This window comes from Rhinolophus ferrumequinum, chromosome X (assembly GCF_004115265.2).
Source record: "Rhinolophus ferrumequinum isolate MPI-CBG mRhiFer1 chromosome X, mRhiFer1_v1.p, whole genome shotgun sequence".
Lineage (NCBI taxonomy): Eukaryota > Metazoa > Chordata > Mammalia > Chiroptera > Rhinolophidae > Rhinolophus > Rhinolophus ferrumequinum.
The window spans coordinates 117,613-142,773 of NC_046284.1; the positions used below are offsets into that span (position 1 = coordinate 117,613).

Here is a 25,161-nt window from a genome sequence, read left to right on the forward strand (position 1 = left end):
TTAGTTCAGTTTATGTATCAGTGTGCTCTCCATAAATGGGTCCTAATTTCAAATCAGTTTTTCTCTTTTTTAGGGTTAATAACTGCATTGGATTTTCCAACTATAAATTCTTCCTTCAGTTCTTAGCTTATTCTGTTCTCTACTGCCTGTACATTGCTACAACGGTCTTCAGCTATTTCATCAAATACTGGAGAGTAAGTTAAAAAACCCTGAAGGTATCCCCCACCCACTACCCGTCCAGAACAAACACACATCTACTCCAGTCCGTGACACTGTTCACCTCATCTTTTTTTTACATTTTGAAATCTGAAGTAACCAGAAGGGAAGACACCAAAAGCATCTGTCATACATGAGAATCTTTTGAAGGCCTTCAGGAACAAAACCTCTTGACTCTTACTGATTCTTTACAATGTACTTCTCTAGTCAAGCTTTAAAAATTCACATCTTACCAATTATAGATTTGAAAAATATTGAAACTAATTCTGAATCCCTAGTTTCCTAAGAAAAAGGGTAACAAAAGTACTGGCTCATTGTTAGAAAATACTAATTCCCTGTTCAAAGAACAGTTGCAAAATTCCTACTGGACAGAAAGATTCACTGACTCATCTTCACATATGACCAAAATGAAATGAGGAGTCGTATTTGAACTTCATATGAAAAAAAATTGGCTCTGTATCTGCTTCACTGGCTCATTGCCAAAATCAAATGAAACAGATGTTGAAAGTACTTTACCTTTCAAAACATGATTCTAATAATTATAATAAAACCTTTTTTAAAAAAACCCTACTTTCGTCTTCCTTCTACTTGAAGATATCAATCATATCCCACCTATTTCCAAAAGAATTGAAGGCAGATTTTCAGTTTACGTATGTGTACAGGGTCTGCCAGCAGAGTACTGAAGTATGTTGCTTTGGTTTGTTTTGTTTCATGCCCATGGACTCCAGGAGACATTCCCTCCACACAACTCCAATATTACTGCTAAGATGTCATAACCATCCAGGGTGAGGGTTATCCAAACTGAACCTGAACAGCAACACACAGATGTGGGCAGAGCTACTAGTTATTACTTTAGCAATTGCACAAGAGCCTTATAACAGGAATGTCTCAGGACGTTCCTATTATAGGATCCTATAACAGGATTCACAGGCCAGAATTTAGATTATGACAAACCAGAGGAAAAAACGAGAAAGGAAAGGCAGTGAGAATCTAGATAGCTAAGAGTATTGAAATTACTAGTGATTTGATCCCTACTACTGTCGAAAATTATAGTGATATGTGCTTTCCATTCTCCCTTCAATTTGCTTGATTAATTCAGATATTTAATACCTTTAAGAATCAGGAATTATATAACGCATTATCAAAATCTTCAACTCAGAGATACAAGAGCACAGGCAGAAATGACGTTTTCTCATCAATTTCCACCAAATACAAAATGCTTCATTCACCATCTTAGTGTTTCTTCTTTGGCCCCTTTCCACAGCACAGGATCTCTTATCTATTACTCAGGTTTCTATCTAGGACCTGTTTGGCATTTTATTAACACACTGAGCTACCATCCTGAAAGTAAAGAAAATCTATTGCATCCAATTCAGCAGGGAAAGTGTCAGCCTTGGTCGTCAGTACAGACCGTACAGGGCCTTAACACAGTAAGACACTGTTTAAGAATCATTCTTTACTCTCCTAACAGAGTAAATAAACATTGTTGCATTTCATGCATTTTGCTTTTGGCCCTCCTAGTTAGGCAATAATCAAATACCACAATGCCGGCCAGGTGCCAAATGCTTTTTTTAATCTTGAAAGATAATATTTGGATATGAATTAATTGCCAGAAATATCTCAGTATTCACAAGCAGTATCAGGGGTGAACAGAGCTTTGTCCTTTTCTATACCCTCATTTTTTTCCTGCACAATATACTAGCTCATGCCTAACAGATGACAGGCGAGGAAATCTGTCTTGGCTTGCCCTTCTAATGAAAAGGACATTAACAGTTTGAGCAATGCTTCTTTTTAGTCTCTCCAGCCAGAGCTTGGGGTTGCTCAGCAAGTGGTATGGGACATGCTGAGGCCAGATGCTGCTTGCTTGTTTGAGTTTTGTGGACCGTTGAGAGATTTTAGGAAAGTCTGCAGCCTGAGCCAAGACAGGCCGTTTGTATGGGAAAGCCACTGGAAGTGGCTTGGGTGGGCCCGAAAGTTGGGTAGGGCTGGGTCTTAAGGAACCACCAGGGTACGGCAAACGGTATTAGCCAGGTTGATGGAGATTCAGATATGGCGGCCGCCTGCATCTGCACGCAGGGAGGGGAAGGGCTCAACAAAGAATCAATGGCTTTTGCCAGCTCCTCCGCCCGGGAGAAAGCTGCCCCTCCAGCCCTCGTCCTGAGGCCAGACAACTCATTTCCTCCCTGCATGTCCCTGGTGCCTTTTGAGCTGCTGCCCCAGTGCTGGAGCTCAAAGCGACTGAGTCCGTCATCAAATAAGACCATGCGTGGGTCCTTTAAGAGGAGGGTCTGGGAATGCAGCCATCCTCCATCTCACCTAGCCACAATCTCTGCTGGTTTTCACAGCCTGAAGTTATGGGGACTTCTCTCTCCGGCACTGGAATCCTGGGCTGGGGAGCCTGGTGTGGGGCTGGGACCCCTTGCTCCTCCAGGGGGCAACCTCCACAGCCAAGATATCCATCCCAATTTTTAATGGTCACATGCGGATGTGGGACCAGTGTGTTCCACATCTCCACCCCTCTTAACAGTCTCGCGGTGGCGTCTTCTGTATGTCCTTAATTATAGGACTTCTGTTCAGCTAGACTTCAGATGGTTCTCAATGATGGTTGTTCTGCAGTTTGATTGTAATTTTGATGTGATTTTGGGAGGAGGCCATCACAGCGTTTCTCTACTCTACCATCTTGACTGGAACCCCATATGTTTCAAAGTCAGGATCTGAATCTCTCTGATCCTAAGCTGAGTGATCTTAAACAGGGCCCGATGTATTACTGCCCATTATGGTCCTGTTATGGAGAAGCTCTAGTCCCTTTGGAATAAAGAATTCAGAAAACCATCAGATCATGTCTCGCCTCTCAATGTTAACTTCAAGAGTAGCTACTCTGATAGGAAGTTGATCTTTGCCTCACAAAAAACATACCGTGTTTCCCCGAAAATAAGGCCTAGCCGGACCATCAGCTCTAATGCATCTTTTGGAGCAAAAATTAATATAAGTCCCAGTCTTATTTTATTATAAGACTGGGTCTTAATATAATATAATATATAATATAATATAACATAACATAACATAATATAAATATAATACCGGGTCTTATATTAATTTTTGCTCCAAAAGACACATTAGAGCTGATGGTCCAGCTAGGTCTTATTTTCGGGGAGACAGGGTAGTAATATACACTTCCTATACTGGGTCATGAATGTCCTCAGAGGCTATGAATTATTTTAGGACCAAGATAATAGTATTATTCCAGCAGTATTCCCATAAACTGTTCTTGTTGGTTATTGCTTTGAGTAATTTAGCTTGGTTATCTTCTTAGAAGGTAATCCTGAATATAGGCCATCACCTTCTTCTAATAAAAAAAACTTAAATATGAAGTACTCTATCAAGGGACAACACAGTAAATATGATTTGGCAGGCAGAAGAGATCACTTTATATCAATCTGTCTTGCACAGCCATTTTCTGTTGCCCATTTAAACTCGAAAGATGAGACTTCAAATAAATATGAGCTTTAGAAGACAGAGTATGTAGAGATTATGTAGAGATTATGAAAAAGTAGAGATTATGAAAGCAAAAACACAACGAGGGAAAAACCACTACAAAGCTATATATGGAGTCTTTCCTATAAATTAAAAACAAAACAAACAAAAAACAATCAAGTTCAATTTGGGTGCCCAGGCCAAGGTTTTACGGTGGGATCATTTTAAAAGGAAGCTTCAGATAAAAGTTCCTTGGGGTAGCTATTTCCTGGGGTTCTCTGCCCCCGTGCAAATTTTACCCAGACCATCCCTCAGCTGAAAGCATCTCACTGGCTTACTTCCCCTTATTTTCATTCTTCAAAGATATACATACCCTCTGGGAGATTCCTAATTTTCTTAACATCAAAATGGATAAAAATCTCCTCTAAAAGAAGAAAAAAAAAAATCTATACTATCTGAATTTGCCAAGTGTTTCCAAGCCTTAACTTTCTCATTCCAAATTAGAGTAGACCCAGATCCACTTCAATCAAGAATCACCTTTAACTTTATTACTTGAGAGCATTTAGAAATATTTCAAAAACATTCATCATGCCCAAACAATGATCAATTAGCACAGAAAAGGAGGAAATAAAGAAAAGTCATTTTTTCAACTGCTCAGTGCAAAATTGAAAATTTTTCTAAGATTCCCTTCAGAACACAAAATGTTACATGGTGTGTGTGCTATAGGACTTAGAAAATTCATTCTGGTCTAGGGCGGCATATAAAAAAAAGCTGCCGCCACATGGAATAAGATGTCCCAGCTAAGTATAAAAATCTTTAGCTACCTACTTAAAATTGCCTGCAAAATACTGCTTGTTTTTACTGTCCTGTGAAACATCTGTTTCACAGGATATAATATTGCAGGACATTGTACTTCAGCTATTAAAAAAAGCCAAGCACACAAAATTCGCAGTAGCTTTAAAATCAGGTCATGGCAGATAGGTAGAAGATTTTAAAATTCTACCTATTTGTTATAATTTCCTACATATATCACCATGACATTTTCAACATACATATGTATCCAAGGAAACATGACATTTGAAGTATTCCAGAATAAGACACCTTGAGATAAGAAGATGAACCATATGACCTCAAAATCACCTCTAGCCAGTGATGTATAATTTGGAAATTAAATGGAGTACAAGCTTTAAGGCACGGCATAGCAATTAGGGTCCGAGTATGCCCTTTTCACATTACCTTTGTCTAACTGGCACATTATACCCTCTATTTCACACTGAACTACACTTAAGCAAAGGTCCATTTTAGGCTTTGTGGGCTGAAAGCATATCCATACTGAGGTGTGCTCATCAACAAAAAGAGTTGTCGTTTTGTAAAAATTTTACAAAATCGAGTTTTTAAATTAGAGCTAGACATTTTATACATACGAAAAAAATTACTAAATGATATAGAAAAAGCTAGCCAAGCCTTACCACTTTAATCTTTTGTTTCTGTTTATTATTTCTTTCCTAGGGGGAATTGCCCAGTGTTCGCTCTAAGTTCCATGTCCTTTTTCTTCTCTTTGTGGCCTGCATGTTTTTTGTCAGCCTAGTGGTTCTCTTTGGCTACCATTGTTGGCTTGTCAGCAGAAACAAAACCACCTTAGGTAAGACTGGACATTAAGACTGGAGAAAGAAACATATTAATGTATATCACAGTGACCGCTGGATTGTCCCCAAGGAAGACAAAAACTTTAGCTGTAGTGAATGAAGCATACATAGTGAAGAGAGTATTAGTGAATGAAACCTCACAAAAAACCAGAAGTGACCATTCCTCTTTATAGTTCATATTGGGTAATAGCCGTCCAGATAAACAGCTGAAAGATTTTTCTGAACGGTGTTCACATGAGGAAGTTAAGGAAAGAATCAGCACAGAAGGGAACACCAGAAGGGGGAGGTAAAGGTCACTAAAGATAGAAGAATCTAATTTATTGAGCACATCCAAAAATAGTCCTGAGAAAGAATTCAAACCAACAAATCATTGAGTATCTGCAATCACCAAGAAGCTGTATAGAGACTGTGGGAATAAGATAAACACATTGAACAAATGAGTTTCTAGAAAAATGGGTACAATAAATGTACATTATTTTTCTGTCCATCACTCTATACTCTGGGCTGTTATTTGAAGAACTATATTTCTTATGGATTCCAGTGCAACAATTTTTTCTTCTATGGTGGAAGAAATATTTACGTTGTATGCAAATCAGTGCATGAAGAGTGAGGAGAAAGTGTCAAAATGTTGCATGTTTAGCTAAAATAGATTTGAGGAAAGTTTAGTACAAAAGCCACTATACTTTTGGAACTCATTTGCTAATAATGCTAACAGCTAAGAAAGTATTTGCACTCATTTTCTAAACCAAATACATATGTGGCAGTTAGTTGTTAGGGTGGTAGATTAGCACATTTATTTGGCTTAGAGATCAGCTGCAAAGTAGAAAAGTATGAAAACAAAGGACAAGTGGGAAATGGCCAGATGCAACCAGAGTCCAACAAAGTGTTTGCTTAATGGGGTAAATGTGTGTTTAATATGGTCTAGTTTCCCACAGCCTTTAAGGTGATTATATTTATATATTATTTAAAGTTAAAAATAATTACAAAAACCGCCAATTACTTTTGCACCAACCGAATAGTTCTCCCATTGACATTTTTTTTTGAAGTAAGTGATTAAACTGGTTTTTACTAAGTAATTTAGCAATAACTGAGAGTGAATGGCCTATGCTACCGCAGCAAAAAGGTATTGTAGAACCAAGTCACATTCATGGAGAACTGTAAAATTATGATGGTCCTGAAATGTGCTCCTTTATTGCTTTCTTCCTCTTCTCTTCAACTCCCCTACCCTGCCCTAGAGGCCTTCTGTACTCCAGTGTTTACAAGTGGCCCAGAGAAAAATGGGTTCAACCTTGGCTTCATCAAAAATATCCAGCAGGTGTTTGGAGACAAGAAGAAGTTCTGGTTAATACCTATTGGATCCAGGTAGGTAATTATTACCACTGAAAGAAGTTGATGCTGGACCGTGCCTTGAAGTAGTAGATTCAATTTTGAAGGTAGGATGCAGCACATATCAGTGTATTGTAAAACTGTTCCCTAAGCTTTTCATTTCTAAGTTAGTAAAGACAAATCAGGAGGTGAAGCTATGATAGAATAGATATTCTCATGCTTTATGGCAGTGTAAACTGCTACCCTCTTTTATAAATAATTTGGTAATATGTATCTAAAAACCTATAAGAGTCTACATGTTCATTGTCTCAGTAATTCCATTTCTGAGAATCTATTATACAGACAAAGACAAAGTAAGCACAACAATGTTTATTACAGCATTATTTCCAGCCAATAATTAGGAAACAACCTAAACATCCTAAACAATATATATATATATAAAATACAGTCAAAAGTAATGGTTTTAAACACTGTGTCATAGTAAGGATAACTGCTTACTATATGTTAAGTGGAAAATGTAGAATTCAAAATGGTATGTACACTGTAATTAAAAAATATTTACAAATATATACAGAAGAAAAACAGGTGAAATATACCCCAAAATACTATAAGCGGCAAGGGCCATAGTCTTAGAAATTATTTTTCTTTCCATTTTTCATATTTTGGGGTGAAATGTTTTTATTAGTTTGATGAAGGAAAAAATTTAAAAAACAAGAACAAAGACTGCTTTAGAAGCTGTAGGTCATTCTTAGAAGCACACCAGGAATGATGGGAAAGTAGTAAAGGAGGATGAGCTTGTGTCCTGAGTGAGTTCGTGAACCAGCGTAAACTCCCATCAAGTAAACCAGCTCTGGAGCAGGCATTACTGGTAGCCTTCCTGCAGCCCTGTAACATTCACTCCTCAGACAGATATGCATTTGTTTGCTCACTTCTTTGAGGAAACTTTGTTGGTGGTGATTAAGGAAAATCTTCTCCTCCCCTCCACTCATTGCCCTGATGGTTCCTCTGAACCAGTTAGTATTTCACAAGGTCATTTATTTAAGATCTGTGGTATATGTTACTACCCTAGCTATAAATCACAAGACAAAACTGTGTCCATGAGCAATGGTGGTTAATAACTGTTACCAGCAATTATTTGCACCACACGTGTGCACACACGAATACACACATACTATCACTACTGAAAAGGGAGGTCTAAAATGAGTCTTCTCTGGAATAAGGACAAAAGCAAAATATCAAAGCCCAGTCACTTATATCAGTATACTTACACCCTATGGAGAGAACTATTAACAAGATCTGTCAACTGTCAATTAACAACATTTGTGAACAGGAGAAAAGGCATAGGTAATATCAAATGGATAATCCAGAAGTCACTCAGATATAAATTTGGAATGCATTCAGATGTGTAGACTCAACTCTTCAAACTGTTACCCACTTTAGCCAGGGCCAGAGATTAACAAGGGAGGTGACCCTAGGTTACCATAGATATCCATAAAGTGAGCCTCACATGTGAATAATTGCCCCCCAAATCTGCACTCTTTGGTAGGCCTCACTCCGGCTCTTCGCCCCACCTCCTAATAACCTTTCTGCCATATGAGCTAAATAGTGGGGCACTAAAACATTATTCACAACTTATGTCATTGTATTTAATGATTCTAAATCTGCTTATTTTTCTTGAATATTTTGAACCAAAACAATAAGATAATGGGACACAAATTGGAATCATGATCATTAAATGGTATCTATGAAGGTTACTGTGCGCACATGTTTTTGTTTGTAAGCAACTCTAACTTGTTTCTCATATGCCCAATCAACACTGATGCAGACAAACAAACAAGATCTAGAAACTAAATGATGCTATTGTAAGATCCTGTTCCACTATGGCTTTAGCCAATAAGCTGAATGGTTTAAATCTTGCTAAGAACCCTCTTCCTATTTCTAGTAGGGTTATTACCCTCATAAAAAGTCCAGGTCAGCTGCAAGACCTCACTGCCTTCCTTTCCCCACCAGCCCCGGTGATGGACACTCCTTCCCTATGAGGTGTATGAATGAGTCACAGAACCCACTGCTAGCAAATGAAGAGCCCTGGGAAGACAATGATGATGACAACCGAGGTTAGTAGGCAATAAGGAATTCTTTTCTCCACCCAGTAGACCAAGCACTAATAAAAACAATGTTAACACAACCAGTATAGTGCAGTGAGAAAATAGTGTCCAGGAAGATTTTATAACATGTCAACTACATAAGTGCCCTGTGGATGGAGAAGGGCAAGTATGGCCATATTTGTTTAACAAATATGGGTGGCTTAGGTAGGGTTAGATGGCAGCTTGGGAGGTTCATTACCAGCTTTGTGATACCATGATTTATAACCAATCAGATAAATCAGAAAATATAATAAACAGTGCCGTGCATTTTTGTAAACAATTCTGCCAGTTGGCCAGTCATCGTCCTTTGCTTGACTTAATTCAATCACTGGGCAACAGCTTACCTTTCTCTACCCTTATTCATTCACATTGGTTACATTTTCTCTAAAATCTCATCCCCTTTCCCTTTTTGAGTGGTTTAAATGCATGGAAAAAAAAAGATTGTATGTACGGGCAAGCCTACATGCATGTAGTCTACTTTTCTGAAAGGCAGAGGGGAAAAATCAGGAAGCAGAAGTTTGTCCTTCCACCTTTCTCCCACTGGTTATTGGGTCACCTTGAGATGTTTCTATGAAAAGCTAAATGTTGAGTTCTTGTGTCATGTACCCCCATTGCCACCTATCCTTTGTCTCCAAGTAATGCTATGCTTACTACTGCACCTCCAAATGTGTTTATGTTGCTAATAACAGGCATCAGAGAGTAACTGTTAGTGGCTCACCCCGATAATGCAGTATCTGACAGAAATTCTGAGTGGGAACTTGTACTAGTTATCACAAACTGTACCCAGGGTGAACGAGGCTCACTGAGGTGGGGAGCACGGATGGGAAACAAGCCTCTCTAAATGTTCACCTAGTTACATTATCTAGGCCCAGATTCTGTACTTGGAAGTCCAGTGTTAGAGTGAGTCATGTTGATAAGACTAAGGAAGACAAAACAGTCCCAAATCCATAATTACAAAAGGAAAAAATTTACAGAGAACTTGTAACATGAGCAACTCCTTTACCTTCTCCTGCTGACTCTTTATTGAAAAATGGACTGCATTTTCACTTACCTTCCTTCAGCTATAAGTCTTTCTGAACAGACTTTAATGTGTTCTGCTTGCCTACACCAGGCTCAGATACAAATAGTTTTGTTTCCATTGTGGAGATATTTTAAACCATGGTAAGACCCTATAAGTCACAAAAGAAGTATATACCATGTTATAGTTTACAAAGTACTTTCATATACTTTTTTTCATATCCATTGTGACTCCCAACTGTCAGGTTCAGTATGCATTATTATTAACACCATCCCCACTTTATAACTGAGGAAACTGAGATTTGAAAATGTTAAATAACTTATCCAAGGTCATATTCCAAGAAAGAAGCAGAACTTGGATTTAAAGTAAGGCATCCTGATTCCAAATCCTGGATTCTTTCCAATGTAACTCTATGTCTGTCCAGTGTTATGACTGGATGCCATCTTGTTATTTGATGCATTCAACTGCTTCTTATAATTGTAAAATCAGACTATAAGCTGCCTTTTGCTTTAGCAAAACTGCTGCACCATACCACATATACTGTGTTTCCCCGAAAATAAGATCTAACCAGAAAATAAGCCCTAGCATGATTTTTCAGGATGACATCCCCTGAACATAAGCCCTAACATGTCTTTTGGAGCAAAAATTTATATAAGACCTGGTCTTATTTTCAGGGAAACACAGTATGAGGGTTTTCTTAAGTCCATTGGAAGAGATTCCACAACCCTCCTTGTCACCCATTTCTGTATCTAACAAGTTTAACAGTTAGAAAACTGTACTTTTCTCCAACACAAGTTCTTGTGCTCCACTATTTGTCCAGTTGATTCTGTGTTGTCTTCAGTTGCCCCAATTTTCTGTATATAACTGGTCATATACAATTAGTCCTTTCACTTTTAGAATCTTAGATTCCTGGGAAAGGTGCTGTAGTTAAAATGACTTAATTTCTATTAGGAATTATATCAAGGTTTGATTCTTAGCCCAAAGTATAATATTTAGTTTACTATAAATGATGTACTTGTACATTGTGTAATGCAAAAAATTCTCAAATGTATATAAATTGATAGAATATGTTAAAACATTCAGGAACTATATAAAGGCTTTATCGTCTTTCAAATCCCTGCTGTATTTCAGTACAGCAACAGACTAGGTAAAGATACATCTTTATGAAGTCAAGAGATTTAAATAGGCTTCTCTGATGAAATTTTCACAAATATAGTCTTTAATTCATGTATAAATGCATTAAAATGTGCAAATTAAAGTGACAGATCAGTGTATTCTGAGGAAATTTTAACAGGCACCTTTTAAAAGAGTTTTGAGAGCAATGATTGAAGATGGCAGAGCAGATAAACACTGTGGTTGCCTCATCCCATGAATACATGAAAATTACAACTAAATTATAGAGCAGTCAACCTGGAGAACCATCTGAAATCTAGCTGAACAGACGTTTTATAACTAAGGATATAAAGAAGAAGCCACGTTGAAACTGGTAGAAGTGGCAGAGTCGCAAAATGGGCAGCCCCAAACCTCCATGTGGTGGATGAAAACTGGGAGGGATAGTTCAGTCACAAAGGTTGCCTTCGGAGGGCGAGGGACCCCAGTTCCACTCCATGCTCCCCAGCTGGGAGTACTAGTTCTGGGAAGAGTAGCCCCCACAACATCTGTGAAAAACAGTGGGTATTCTGACTGACTGGCTGGGACTGAAGATGGCAGAAAATCCAGACGTCCTCTTAAATGGCCCGTGCACAGATTCACTCACAGGTACTCACCTTGGGCTTCAGCAGAGGGCTGATGACTCAGGGGATGTTGAAGACAAATGGGGAGCAGGCTGAGGTGTGTTGCTGCAGGGCGAGGACTGGACTACAGTTGGCATTTTCCAACCACTGTGTGGAGTCCTCCGCTCAGGCAGCCAACAGAACAGTGCCATCTTTCTTCTGTTGAGCCTGCCCCCTATGCTTATGGCCAAATCTGAATCTGATTGGACTGGTGAGCTCTGCAGCTCCACCCTGCTGACTCACTGGAACCCTGCCCCACCCAACTCCATACTGCACAAGGCTTTATCAGCAGCTGAACCTTATAGGAGCTGGCAGGTGGCAGTAGGCCTCAGGGTCTCCTGGCTCTTTGCAGAGCAACCCCAGACCCGGTACTGGTGGCAAATGTCCTCAGTTTGCAGTGTGGCCTCTCTCACATGCCTCCAGGTCTAGCACAGGGAGTGACCAACCATGGATTGCTTTGTAGCTCCTACCAGGTAGTCCCTGGCCAGTCACAGGCAGTGGGTCACCTGAGCCTGCATAAGAGCCCCTCCCAAGAGGCCCCACAAACAACATACTTGGTTGAAGCCCACCTTCAGACCACAGCAGAGCACCGCCCAATTAGCCCCACAAGTGGCACACCCAAAGGGCGGTCTCAACAGGCACCAGAGCCTGCTAGGGCGAATCCCACTCAGTGGGGTAAGCCCCCCACACAGCAACCTATAAGCTGTGGACGTGGCCAAACCCCATAGCCAGTCAGCCTGAGGGTCAATCCCACCGATTGACGTGCCAACAGCAATCAAGACTCAACTATAACAGGAGGGCACACACAACCTAGACAAGGGACACTCCTGGAGCACCTGGTGCAGGTGACCAGGGAGACTGTGCCACTGGGCCCCACAGGACACATACTACATAAGGCCACCTGGCCAAGACTGGGAGACATAGCAGATCTACCTAATACATAGAAACAAACGCAGAGGGGTAGCCAAAATGAAGAAACAAAGAAATATATCCCAAATGAAAGAACAAGAGAAAACTCCAGAAAAAGAACTAAATGAAATGGAGGCAAGCAACATATCAGATACAGAATTCAAAACACTGGTTATAAGGATGCTCAAGGAACTTAGTGAGGACTTCAACAAAGAGATAACAAGTATAAAAAAGGACACAGAAACCATAAAACTCAACCAGTCAGAAGTGAAGAATACAATAACTGAAATGAAGAATGCACTAGAAGGAATCACTAGCATATTAGATAAAATAGAGGATCGAATCAGCGATTTGGAAGACAAGGTAGTAGAAAACACCCAATCAGAACAGCAAAAGGAAAAAAGAATTTTAAAAATGAGGACAGTTTAAGAGACCTCTGGGGCAACATCAAGTGTAACAACATTCACATCATAGGGGTACCAGTAGGAGAAGAGAGAGAGCAAGACATTGAGAACCTATCTGAAGAAATAATGACTGAAAACTTTCCAAACCTAGTGAAGGAAATAGACATACAAGTCCAGGAGATGCAGAATCCCAAACAAAATGAACCCAAACAGGCCCACACCTAGACACATTATAATTAGAATGGCAAAGGTGAAAGAAAAAGAGAAAATCCTAAAAGCAGCAAGAGAAAGGCAACTAGTAACTTATAGCATAGATTGTCAGCTGATTTCTCAACAGAAACTTTGCAGGCCAGAAGGGATTGGCACAAAATATTCAATGTGATGAAAAGCAAGGACCTACAACCATGACTACTCTGCTCAGCAAACCTATCATTTCGAATTGAAGGACAGATAAAGAGCTTCCCAGACAAGAAAAAGTTAAAGGAGTTCATCAACCAGTATTACAAGGAATCTTAGAGAGACTTCTTGAAGAAGAAGAAGAAGAAGAGGAAGAGGAGGAAGAGGAAGAGAAAGAAGGAGGAGAAGAAGATAAAAAATATGAATAATAAAATGGCAATAGTTACATATCTATCAACAATTACTTTAAATGTAAATGGATCAAATGCTCCAATCAAAAAACATAGGGTGGCTGAATGGATAAGAAAACAAGACCCTTTAAATGCAATGCTGCCTACAAGAGATGCACTTCAGATCAAAAGACAGAAAGTAAAGGGATGGAAAAAGATACTTCAAGAAAATGGAAACAAAACAAAACAAAACAAAATAAGCTGGGGTAGCAATAATTAATACCAGAAAAAAATAGACTTTAAAACAAAGGCTATAACAAGACACAAAGAAGGACACATAATCCCACTTCTGGATATTTACCCAAAGAAACCCAAAACGATACTTCAAGGGGATATGTGCATCCATATGTTCACTGCAGCATTGTTTACAATGGCCAAGATGTAGAGGCAGCCTGGGTGTCCCTGAATGGATGAATGGATAAAGAGGAGGTGGTACATATATACGATGGAATATTATACAGCCATAAAAATGAATGAAATCTTGGGCAGGCCTGTTGGCTCAGTTGGTTAGAGCGCAGTGCTCATAGCACCAGGGTCGCTGGTTCGATTCCCGCGTGGGCCAGTGAGCTGCGCCCTTCACAACTAGATTGAAAGTGACAGCTTGACCTGGAGCTGATGGGTCCTGGAAAAGCACACTGTTGTTCCCTAATATTCCCCAATAAAAATTTAAAAATAAATAAACAAAATAAACTTAAAAAAATTGAAAAGAATGAACTCTTGCCATCTTCAACATTGATGCACCTAGAAGGTATTGTGCTGAGTGGAGTGTCAGACAGAGAAAGACAAATGTCATATGATTTCACCTATATGTGGAATCTAAAGAACAAAATAAACAAGCAAACAAAACAGAAACAAGGTCATAGATACAGAGAACATTTTTTTTTAAAGATTTTATTGGGGAAGGGGAACAGGACTTTATTGGGGAACAGTGTGTACTTCCAGGAGTTTTTTCCAAGTCAAGTTGTTGTCCTTTCAATCTTAGTTGTGGAGGGTGCCGTTCAGCTTCAAGTTGTTGTCCTTTCAGTCTTAGTTGTGGAGGGTGCAACTCAGCTCCAGGTCCAGTTGCCATTTTCAATCTAATTGTAGGGAGCGCAGCCCACCATCCCTTGCGGGACTCCAGGAATTGAACTGGCAACCTTGTGGTGGAGAGGACGCGCTCCAACCAACTGAGCCATCCATCTGGGAGCTCAGCGGCAGCTCAGCTCAAGGTGCCGTGTTCAATCTTAGTTGCAGGGGGCACTGCCCACCATCCCTTGCGGGACTCCAGGAATTGAACCGGCAACCTTGTGGTTGAGAGCCCACTGGCCCATGTGGGAATCGAACTGGCAGCCTTCGGGGTCAGGAGCATGGAGCTCTAACCGCCTGAGCCACTGGGCTGGCCCCCAGAGAACATTTTGATGGTTGCCAGATGGGAGGGGGGTTGAGGGTGTGGTGGAAAAAGTGGAAGGGACTAAGAAGTAGAAATTGGTAGTTACAAAGTAGTCATGGGGATGTAAAGTAAAGCATAAGGGAATATAGTCAATAATACAGTAATAACTATGTATAGTGCCAGGTGAGTACTAGACTAGTCAGGGGGATCACTTCTTAAATTATATAAATGTCTAATCACTATGTTGTACACCTGAAATTAATATAAAATAATATTGAGTGTCAACGGTAATTGAAAAATTAAAAGGGGGGAAGGGGCATAAGAGGTCCAAATCTCCAGGTATAAAACAAATAAGTCATGAGGATATAATGTACAGCATAGGGAATATAGTCAATAATATTGTGATAGCATGGTACAGTGTCAGGCGGTTGCTGGACTTATCATGGTGATCGCTTCTTTAGGTCTATAAATGTTGAACAACTATGGTGTGCCCCTAAAAGTAATATAATATTGTATGTTAGCTATATTTTCTAATAAAAATCTTTAAAAAGAGTTTTGAGAGACTTAGGGCTACAGTTAAGCTTTTTTGAGGAAATGATGCAGAGATATGTGTTCTATTACTCATTACAAATTTTCCTGTAGCATGCATTAAAACATTAGAGATTACAATATATGTCTTACTGCTCTATTCAAAATTGGGATACATTTCTTCCAAATTGGATAGATAGCATCTATGGCCCTGCCTGCCATAAATGTCATGACTAATAATGTGGTTGTGATTGTCGTTGTGATTCTTAAATGCAAACTGCTATAAGACTTTGAGTCTGCCTGTATGTGAAACCCACAGAGAACCCCTTCAGCCTTCTGGGGAGAAATTCTAGCTCCTTAATATTTTCTTAAAGAGGTGATTTCTCAATATTCTTTTTATCTTTATGGCTCTGGTGCTTTTTGAATGCTCTCTGTCCTTTTATTGTTTCAGCAGGTAACAAAGTCTGTGCCATTTCCCAACGATCACCCCTTTCAGAATAGTTGCTGAACTATTTGATCATGCATATTTATTTAAGATACAGCATCACTGGAACTCAGAGAAGGCAGCCACAGTCAATATTCTCTAGGCAGTGAACTTAACAGAGACATTGATAAAGACTGCAACAGCAGAACAAAGGCTTTGTCCAATTGAAAGGGAGTAATTTTTGTCAGGACCACTGATTGAAAAATGATATTAGCTAGCTTCAGAGACGTTTCCATCCAGAAATATTTGATGATAAATAGAAATACAGCCTACCTGTTAGGAAAATTTACTCTGCACGATCTTACCAAAGAATTGTGAGATGTTTCTTTCCATATTAATCCAAATAAGCAACTTCAAGTGACCTGCAGTCCTCATGTTGGGGTTCTTCCACAGAGAAGCCCAAATTGAACTGTGTAATAATGTATATTATGATTGGCCAGACAACATTTGCCCTAGCTCTAAAGGAAGCAAGTCCCCTGCACTCTGGATGGTACTCATGAAGCTTCTTAAAAGTCTAGACTTAACACTGATAGAGGTCAGAGAAAACTGCCAGTTTATAGGGAACTTCCCAGATCACCCTGTTATCTAGAATGAACCTAAACTCATAGTGGGGACACAGCTAGGAGTGCAGTTTCCAGGCTCTCGGCCTCATATGGAAAGATGCTGGCTCAGGTAGTAAATGGCCATCAACTGTGATTGGATGGCCATCAGCTGTGGCTGGTTGGCCGTCAGCTGTAACCAGTGAGACATTGGCCACTAATATAACTGCTGTGGCTAGGCTAGCAGCAAAATGGGGGCTAGCAAGAAGATGGTGGCTGAGCTAGCAAGCGCAGATTGCAGCTAGCAAGTGGAGTTGATTGGTTGGCAAAAAAGTGGACAGCAGGTTGCGGATCGTGTGACTCCTGCTTCCTGTGTCTCCAACCCAGCCGCCAGCGAGACTATAGTGGTGTGACTCCCCTACCTATGGCTCCGTGGGTGTTCCTTTTTGGCCTCACCATGTCCTGCGTTCTTATGTGGGGAGCGGGAGCTGAGACCCCGCCTGATATCCTGCATGACACTCATAGTAATCTGCTTCTAAATATTTCCCAGCCCAGACCCACAGATTGGAGTCTTCAAAAAATACTGCCAGGCACATCTATTTTGTGGTTATTTAGCATGAACTGAACTCAGTTTTGGCTTTAATATAAGTACCAAGGTTAGCATCTGGTAATTGTAACTATAGGACCTCTATCCATTAGGCTTAGCTCCTTTATTTCCCAGTAAAGAAGGTGGAGTCAGTTCCTTTCCTCCTTATCACCCAGATCTTCCTTCCATCAGTCTCTTCTCTTAAACTGTCTTCCTATTTTAAGAATCAAGTAGGCAGCTCCAGGTCAGGATCAAGTTGTAGGGTACAGAATAATTATGCACAACCCGTTCCAGTTACTCTATATCAATGCACTATGACAACAACAACATTTTAAAAAGAATCCAGCAGAAAAAGAACTGAGCTTTCCTTAACTAAACAAAATCACTCTCTAGCTCCAGCTAATGAGACTGAAAATCAACTCTTCCATTTATTTTGATAATTTTAGTAAAGTACATCTCAGGAGGGACATTTTTATCAAGTGAAAAAAATCTCTGTAATACAAAAATGTGCTTGAAATTGTTAATACAACCTCTGGAGTTAATGATAACCAGGGCTTCGAAGAATTAATCTCCTTCTTGTCAAATGCTGGAAACTTATCTATAAAAAATATTGACTTCAGACTCAAGCATATAATGGGTCTTATATATAGCCTAATTTTCCTGCTCCTGCATTGGGCAAAATGCAAAACATTTTGTATGAGACCATTACGAACTGCTCAAAGTAGAAGAGGTTTCTGATTTATTTTTAATCTGGTAGTTTCTGCTGCCATGATAAATAATCCATTAGGAAAAATAATGCAAGAAATAAACTAGTATTTTTGAGAGCATATTAAAGGTATGACATTGGACCCATAAGGGGTGTTATGCATTATTTGTTTCTGAATTCAAGGGTCTTGCATTTATTTGGAGAGATAAGGCACATACATGAAAAGTTGCCTAACAAAACACAGTATGGGACACGTTCTTGACCAAATAAATAGAACCATACGTTTTGTGCTATAAGAATTCAAATGAGAGTGTGATTCCTGTGGGCTAGGCTAGTAAAGAAAGGCTTTACAGTGGAGGTAGAATTTGGGTCTAAAAGATGAGATAGTATTCAGATTGGTGGCAAGGAATGAGAGGGAGAAGGTACAAGGAAAGTGACGAGACCCCTAGCTAAGTGATGAAGTAACCTGGCTCCAACAGAGTTTGGATGGTAAGGGATTGGATAGGAACTCCTTGAAGTCAAAGACCTTTTCACCTTCATTTCATTATTCTCTGATACCCTAGCAAAATAAGGTTGCACATAGGTGACTGTTTAATTCCAAGGGTACAATTAACATTTGTTGAATGACTCTTATATGCCAGGTGATTAACAGGCATTATCACATTTAAGTCATAATCACTTTCTGCGTTGTAAATATTAAATAACACCATTTTATAGATGAGGAAACTCAAGCACAGAGAAACTCAAAGGCACAGAGCTAGTAAGTGACAGAATCTGGCTCCAAAGTCCAAATCCTTAATCACCACACCACCCAATGTCTCTCCTTCGCTCCTATTTACTTTTCAGTTTATAAACCTTTTTAAGGTCCACTTGAAAAGTAATTATTGGATTGCAGGTCAGAGTCCAGTCAAGATGGTGGAGTAGATAAACACCACATTAAAATTACAATAGCTAGGGGTGGCTGGATGCCTCAGTTGGTTAGAGAGCGAGCTGTCAACAACAAGGTTGCCGGTTCAATTCCCGCATGGGATTGTGGGCTGTGCCCCCTGCAACTAATTGAAAACAGCGACTGGACTTGGAGCTGAGCTGTGCCCTCCACAACTAGATTGAAAAACAACAACTTGGAGCTGATGGTCCCTGGGAAAACACACTGTTCCCCAATAAAATTTAAAAAACAAAACAAAATAACTCAACTGGCAAAACTCATAGTCTCAACTGGCAAAAATCAGTCTTTAGAAGTAAATAAATAAAATTACAACAGCTAAATTATAGGACAATTAATCTGTAGAACCATGTGAAATCTATCTGAACAGAAATCATATTACTGAGGATATAAAGAAGCCACGAGGGGTAGAGAGGGGTAGAGACATGAAACGGCCTGGTCCCACACCCACACCCACGTATGGAGGTTAAAAATCAGGAGAGCTCTCAGCTGTGGAGGTTCCTACTGAGGAGTCAGGGGTCCCAGCTCCACTCTTGGCTCCCTGGCCCGGAGCCCCAGTGCCGAGAAGAGGAGCCCCCACAACATCTGGCTGTGAAAATCAGTGGGGATTCTGTCCATACAGAGAGCTTCTGTAGACCCAGGCTCTTCAAGGGCTTGCAAATAGACTGTTCTCACTCCCAGGCACTCACCTTGAGCTCCAGCACAGTGATGGCTCGGGAAGTGCAAGACGTACATGGAGAGACTAACTTCTGTGGCCTCAGGACAAGAGCTGGAGGGACAGCTGCCATTGTCCCTGTGTTGAGCCTTTATCCCCTGCAGCTTGTGCCTGCAGGCACCATCTTTCCTGTGTTGAGCCCTCCCCCACACAGCCAAATCTGAATCTGATTGGCCTGGTGAACTCCACTCGCTCCACCCTGGTGACTCACTGGAACCCCACCCCATCCAGCTCGCACACCACCTGAATCATGTTGGGTAGCAGGCAATGGGCCTCAGCTCCTGCACCACCAGAGGTAATTTTCGGGGCAGGCATCTGGCGTTGGCCCATGTTGCAGTGTTCCATGGATAATTCTCAGGGTCAGCAGGCCCCAAGTGGGCAACGGCTGGCCTTGTTGTGCTCTGAGCCTTTTGCTGAGTGGCCCCCAGCCTGGTACTGATGGCAGCTGGCCTCAGATCTCAGCGTGGGCTCTCTTACACATTTCCAGACCCAGCACAGGCAGTGACCAACTGTGGCTCACTTTGTAGCTCCTACCAGCTAGCCCCCAGCTGGTCACAGGCAGTGGCTGATTTGGGCCTGCATGGGAGCCCCTCCCAACAGGCTCCAGAACCAACGTACATGGAGACTGCCTTCAACCACAACAGAGCACCACCCAGTTAGCCCCACAAGCGGCACACACAAAGGGCGTTCTTAACAGGCACCAGAGCACACTGGGACAAATCCCAATCAGCAGGTTAAGCCCTCTCACAGTCACTCGTAGACTGTGGTTGTGGCCAAACCCCACAGCCAGTCAGCCTGAGGGTTAGTTCCACCCACTGACGTGACAACAGCAATCAGGTCTCAACTACAACAAGAAGGCACACACAACCCATGCAAGGGACACGCTTACAGCACCCAGCTCTGGTGATCAGTGGGAGATTGCACCACTGGGCCCCACAGCACACCTACTACATAAGGCCGTTCCACTAAGACTGGGAGACATAGCAGCCCTACCTAATACACAGAAATAAACGCAGGGAGGCAGCCAAAATGGGGAGACATAAAGGCAGAGATCAACAGTAACACCCCAAATCTAAAGCAGAAACTGTAAGGGACAACCACTGTCACCTTTTTAAAATTTCAGTGTCAAGTATGTTATTATGCAGGGTAATTTTGTTAGTAGCATATGATGTTGAGCCAGTGACTGGAAAAGAAAGAACTATTCCAGTGAATAAATACCCACCCAACCAAGAGAAAGGGACATTTGATCATTTTCACTTTTCAACCTTACAGATTATCCAGAAGGTTCATCATCTCTTGCGGTGGAAACGGAAACGTAGCAGTGTTCACATTTCCTGCATCTCTAAGACCAGGTTTGTATTCTGAGGGAGGCACATAGGATGCCACCTGTACTGTTAAGAGGCGGTCTTGGGAGAAGTACCAGGAAAGGAGGAGTTCTCACCCTGGTGAATAAGATGGTTAAGTTCTTCACTCTCGTATTAGTCACATAAACACAAGTTCTAGACATCATTTCCCTGTGTAATGTACTGAAAAAGATGCCTCTATTCCCTGCAAACTCCCGCTATTCACTTGGCCCAAAAGACCCCCAGGGTATCCGGAAACAGCCAGACATCCTGTTCAGGTTATGTGCTTTCTTACTATGAATTAGAATCTTTGTCCTGGTGCATTTCAGGTCTCTGAAATGATGTAGATGACAAATAGGCTCTTTTTGCCGATTCCATCATGTCACTTAATAATAAGCTTCTCTAATTCACTAATTTGAAAAGATAGCTGCACCCCCACGTTCACTGCAGCACTATTTACAGTAGCCAAGACATGGAAGCAACCTCAGTGCCCATCAATAGACGACTGGATAAAGAAGATTCGGTACATTTATACAATGGGGTATTACTCGGCTATAAAATTGAATGAAATCTTACCTTTGATGATAACGTAGATGGACCTAGAAAGTACTGTGCTGACTGAAATAAGTCAAAGACAAATACCATATGATCTCACTTATATGTGGACTCTAAAGAACAAAATAAACGAACAAAGAAAACAGAAACAGATTCATAGATACAGAGAACAAACTGATGGTTTGTAGATGGGAGAGGTGTTGGGGGGCAGGGTGGAAAAGGTGAAGGGATTAAGAAGTACAAAATGGTCACGGGATGTAAAGTACAGCACAGGGAATACAGTCATTGATATTGTAATAACTATGTATGGTGCCAGGTGGGTCCTAGACTAATTGGGGGATCACTGCATAAATTATATCAATGTCTAACCACTGTGCTGTACACCTGTAACTAATATAAAATAATATAGAATGTCAGCTGTAATTGAAAAAAAATTTTTTAAGTAGAATTCAAAATTGCACAATTTCAAAGCTCATGCTATTTGCATGTAAATTTAAAAAAAAGTTTTGTGTTATCAAATTACTATATATTTAGTGGAGGAAATGTGGGAAATACAAGTAGAAAGTAGAGAAAATGAAAATAAATTACCCATGAATGCACCACTTACAATTTAGTGTATTTCCTCAGGCTTTTTGTTGCAGATACAATTTCTGGGTTAAAAATAATTACAACATTGTATATATAATTTTGCATCCTGCTTTTATTACTTAACTTTTTAATGCTGACACATAGAAATGTAATTTTAACAGTTGCATGTTATTGTCAATGGGTGTCACCATGTAGATATTTACAATTGTTCAGCTCACCTGTGAATTGCTTCTTTTTATTCCCAGGACCCTCTATCTCCCATGAAGCTTACAGAGTTCAATGTTGGGAACCATTGTAATCTTCAAAATAAGACACCATGGCTGACCAAAAGCTTCACAATTTGAAAGCATTCCATCAAATATTTGTGCTGATACATGTTTCAGGACCTTACAAGTCATTGAATTTACTGACTGAACTCATCAGTCTGGTAGCACTGAATTCAGTCCAGTCTTCCTCTCTTTCTTTCTTAATTTCCCCTTCCCCAATCTGTGAAAGCCTATCTTTTCAGAGGCTCTCTGGGAAGACTGTTAATCATATCTATGGGGTCTGTGTGGCATTGAGGGGAATCAGACTACATTTGTGTGCATAAGCATATTTACACAAAATCCTGCTGTGGCATTGTGAAAATCAAGGTTAAAAAATCTGAGGTTTTTATTCAATCATATTTTTTCCATAATAGCAATTTAAATATCTGCTGAGCTATGAACGACGTCCCTATCTCAGGTACCTAAAATTCAAGAGGGAGATTCAGTACACTGTGATGAAGGTCCTCCAATTGAGAATTGAACAGCAATGTAAATGGGAAACCTGTTCGCTGTGATTCCTGAAACTTCCACACCTGATAGGGAAGATCAGATCAGATTTCCACTTTATTAAATATAATAGTTGGTGTTTTTAAGACTTCTGGTGGCAGCCTGTGGTAATATTCTCTAATTACTTTTATTCTTTTCTCTGCTACCTAGCTTTATTTTAGCCTTTATGAATTACTGTTTTGATGAAAGAAAAACTACAAGCCTTAGTTATGAACCACAGATTTTATTAAAGGGTTTAAGGATGATATTCAGGTTTAATTACAATACTGTTCATAAGGGTAAAGTTTCCCAGTTCAAATTGGCCTAAGGATTAGCACGAAACATCTGTTTTCACAGCAGGGGTTAGGGTACAGATAGTGATAACCTAATAGTAATATACCAATCCTTTCTTTCTTTCTTTCTTTCTTTTTTAGTTTCAGTGGTAGCTCAGCCATTAAGATAGTTTACATCCATTTATTTATAATTGGCCTTTCTTGTAGTCCTAGTGCCTGAATCAGTGAGTATGGACACTAATGCTGCTTCTTTATAATAATCACACGTAAGAGTATTGATGGTTTTCCTTTCTCAGCCAGCTATTGACAATAGAAGTCCCAACTCCTACAGAGATCAGTGACGGGTTACTGGCATCTTGCAGATATCGCGTAGTTGAGCTCCTAGAGGGATTGTTAAGTTTACTAAATGATTCCCCCTAAAATGTTTTTGAGTAGAAAAGAACTGCCTGCCACAAACAATGCAGTATCTGGACTCCAGTGGAGCTGAGAAAGTGAGAGGTCCAGCTACTCATAGCAAAAAAACACTTGTTCACTTGGATCCTCTAGGTAATTTTGGTCAAGGTAAGACTTTTAGCATAAATTAAATGGATTATGGCCAGTATTTCCATTTGAGACAATACTAGACATGACTAAATCTTTCAGGGTTTTGTCAAACTCAGATGCCAGGAGGCCATCCACGTGGTCTTACCATGGACAATACTTGCCTTCTATTCATATTCAAGTGCACCTTTCTCTAAAAGTAGGGCCATTACTTACTCCACAGCCAGTAGGCCTCAAAGCAATCTTTCCTGAAAGCTGCTAACTATAATTCAAAGTCAGAAAGGAGTGAACTTCTTTGATGCACAGAAATCAGGTCATAAAAGACAGTGTCAGGAGACTACAGGGAAGCTCCAGAAGGGCTGTCTTCAAAAGGCCAAATCAATCAGTGTTTTACCTGCAGGCTTGGTGAAATAAAAACACCTTATTCCTCTCTCAGCACCTTGATCTCACTACTTCTCTGATACTATTCAAATACATGAGTAGGCTCTGATACTATTCATAGACTATGGAGCATTGACTACTGTACATAATCACCCCAATTGGTTGCCTATTGATGAAGGAGACAGAGGTTTATTTGAGAATTAGCTCTGGCTTCTGTGCTTGCTTTTCCTTGTGACCCTGTCCAGTAATCTCTGTGGGATCTTGTTCCCCAATCTTTGGTACTCATCTTCCCCATTTGCAAAATGGAGACACTCATTGTTAGGGTCTTATAGCTGCATGGTGCTGTTAATATGTGTCATTGCAGGACCGCAATGAAAGGTTTAAGCAAACAGTGTTTCTAAGCAACCAGTGTTCTCCATTCTTTCCCCCATGCTTTCATTGCTGATTTGTTCTTGCAGAGCTCAGAGTACTTTATTAATGCTTTTCCATTCATTCCAACAATGTCCTTAGAAAGACGGAATAGAAATTATTTCCCCATGGGACAGCTGAAAAAATTAAGGGCAAAAGAAATGAAATGAAATGCCCTTCAAAAGCACATAGCTGTCTGGGGCAGAACTCATAGTTCCCATGCACTGTTAGAGGGACTGCAATTACCATGGAGCAGCTTATAGCACTGAAAGCAAGATCACATTTCAGAAGAGTCCCACTATGTCCCAAATCTTAAAGTATGCATTTCATCCTAGTATTTTCTATGTGATAGAAATGTAATACTCGTATGTGCCTCTGTACTGCACTCATATATTTCACATTCCATGGCATCAGCCAGTGCATTATCTTCTCTTGAATTCACAGAGCCCAATCTCAGGGCTGACTTTTGCAGTGAAAACAGTGTGCTTCCCCATGTTTATTTCAAATTGCAGAAAGTGCAGACATTGCAGTTAATGGAGATTTGAGCACAATCCCAGCAGATGTGTTTTAAGAATATTTAATACACATTATTCTAATGCGCACCTGAAATTCACAGGATGTATTAGGTTGGTGCAAAAGTGATTGTGGTTTAAAAGGTTAAAAACAATTGCAAAAACCGCAACTACTTTTGCACCAGCCTAATAAGAGTCATGCAGAGCCTGTCACCTCTCATCACACATATACCAGAGGTGCCAAAAAAATATACACAAATGGACACTTTGGTCAGCGTTGCTCAAGCCATAGTTCTCCGTAACCAGAAGTATCTGGATGCTGACAGTAACCACTTTGAGCATCTC

At 40.3% G+C, this 25,161-nt stretch overlaps 1 protein-coding gene across 1 annotated transcript in view; it reads left to right on the forward strand.

Moving 5' to 3' along the window:
- Window positions 1-25,161, forward strand: part of ZDHHC15 (zinc finger DHHC-type palmitoyltransferase 15) — a 59,830-nt gene extending 34,669 nt beyond the window's left edge. Inside the window, exons 7-12 of the mRNA XM_033106500.1 lie at window positions 74-194; window positions 5,200-5,332; window positions 6,572-6,698; window positions 8,673-8,776; window positions 20,678-20,757; window positions 22,137-25,161. Of these exons, the coding sequence (XP_032962391.1) occupies window positions 74-194; window positions 5,200-5,332; window positions 6,572-6,698; window positions 8,673-8,776; window positions 20,678-20,724 (532 nt within the window). The 3' untranslated portion in view covers window positions 20,725-20,757; window positions 22,137-25,161. The remainder of the gene's footprint in view (window positions 1-73; window positions 195-5,199; window positions 5,333-6,571; window positions 6,699-8,672; window positions 8,777-20,677; window positions 20,758-22,136) is intronic.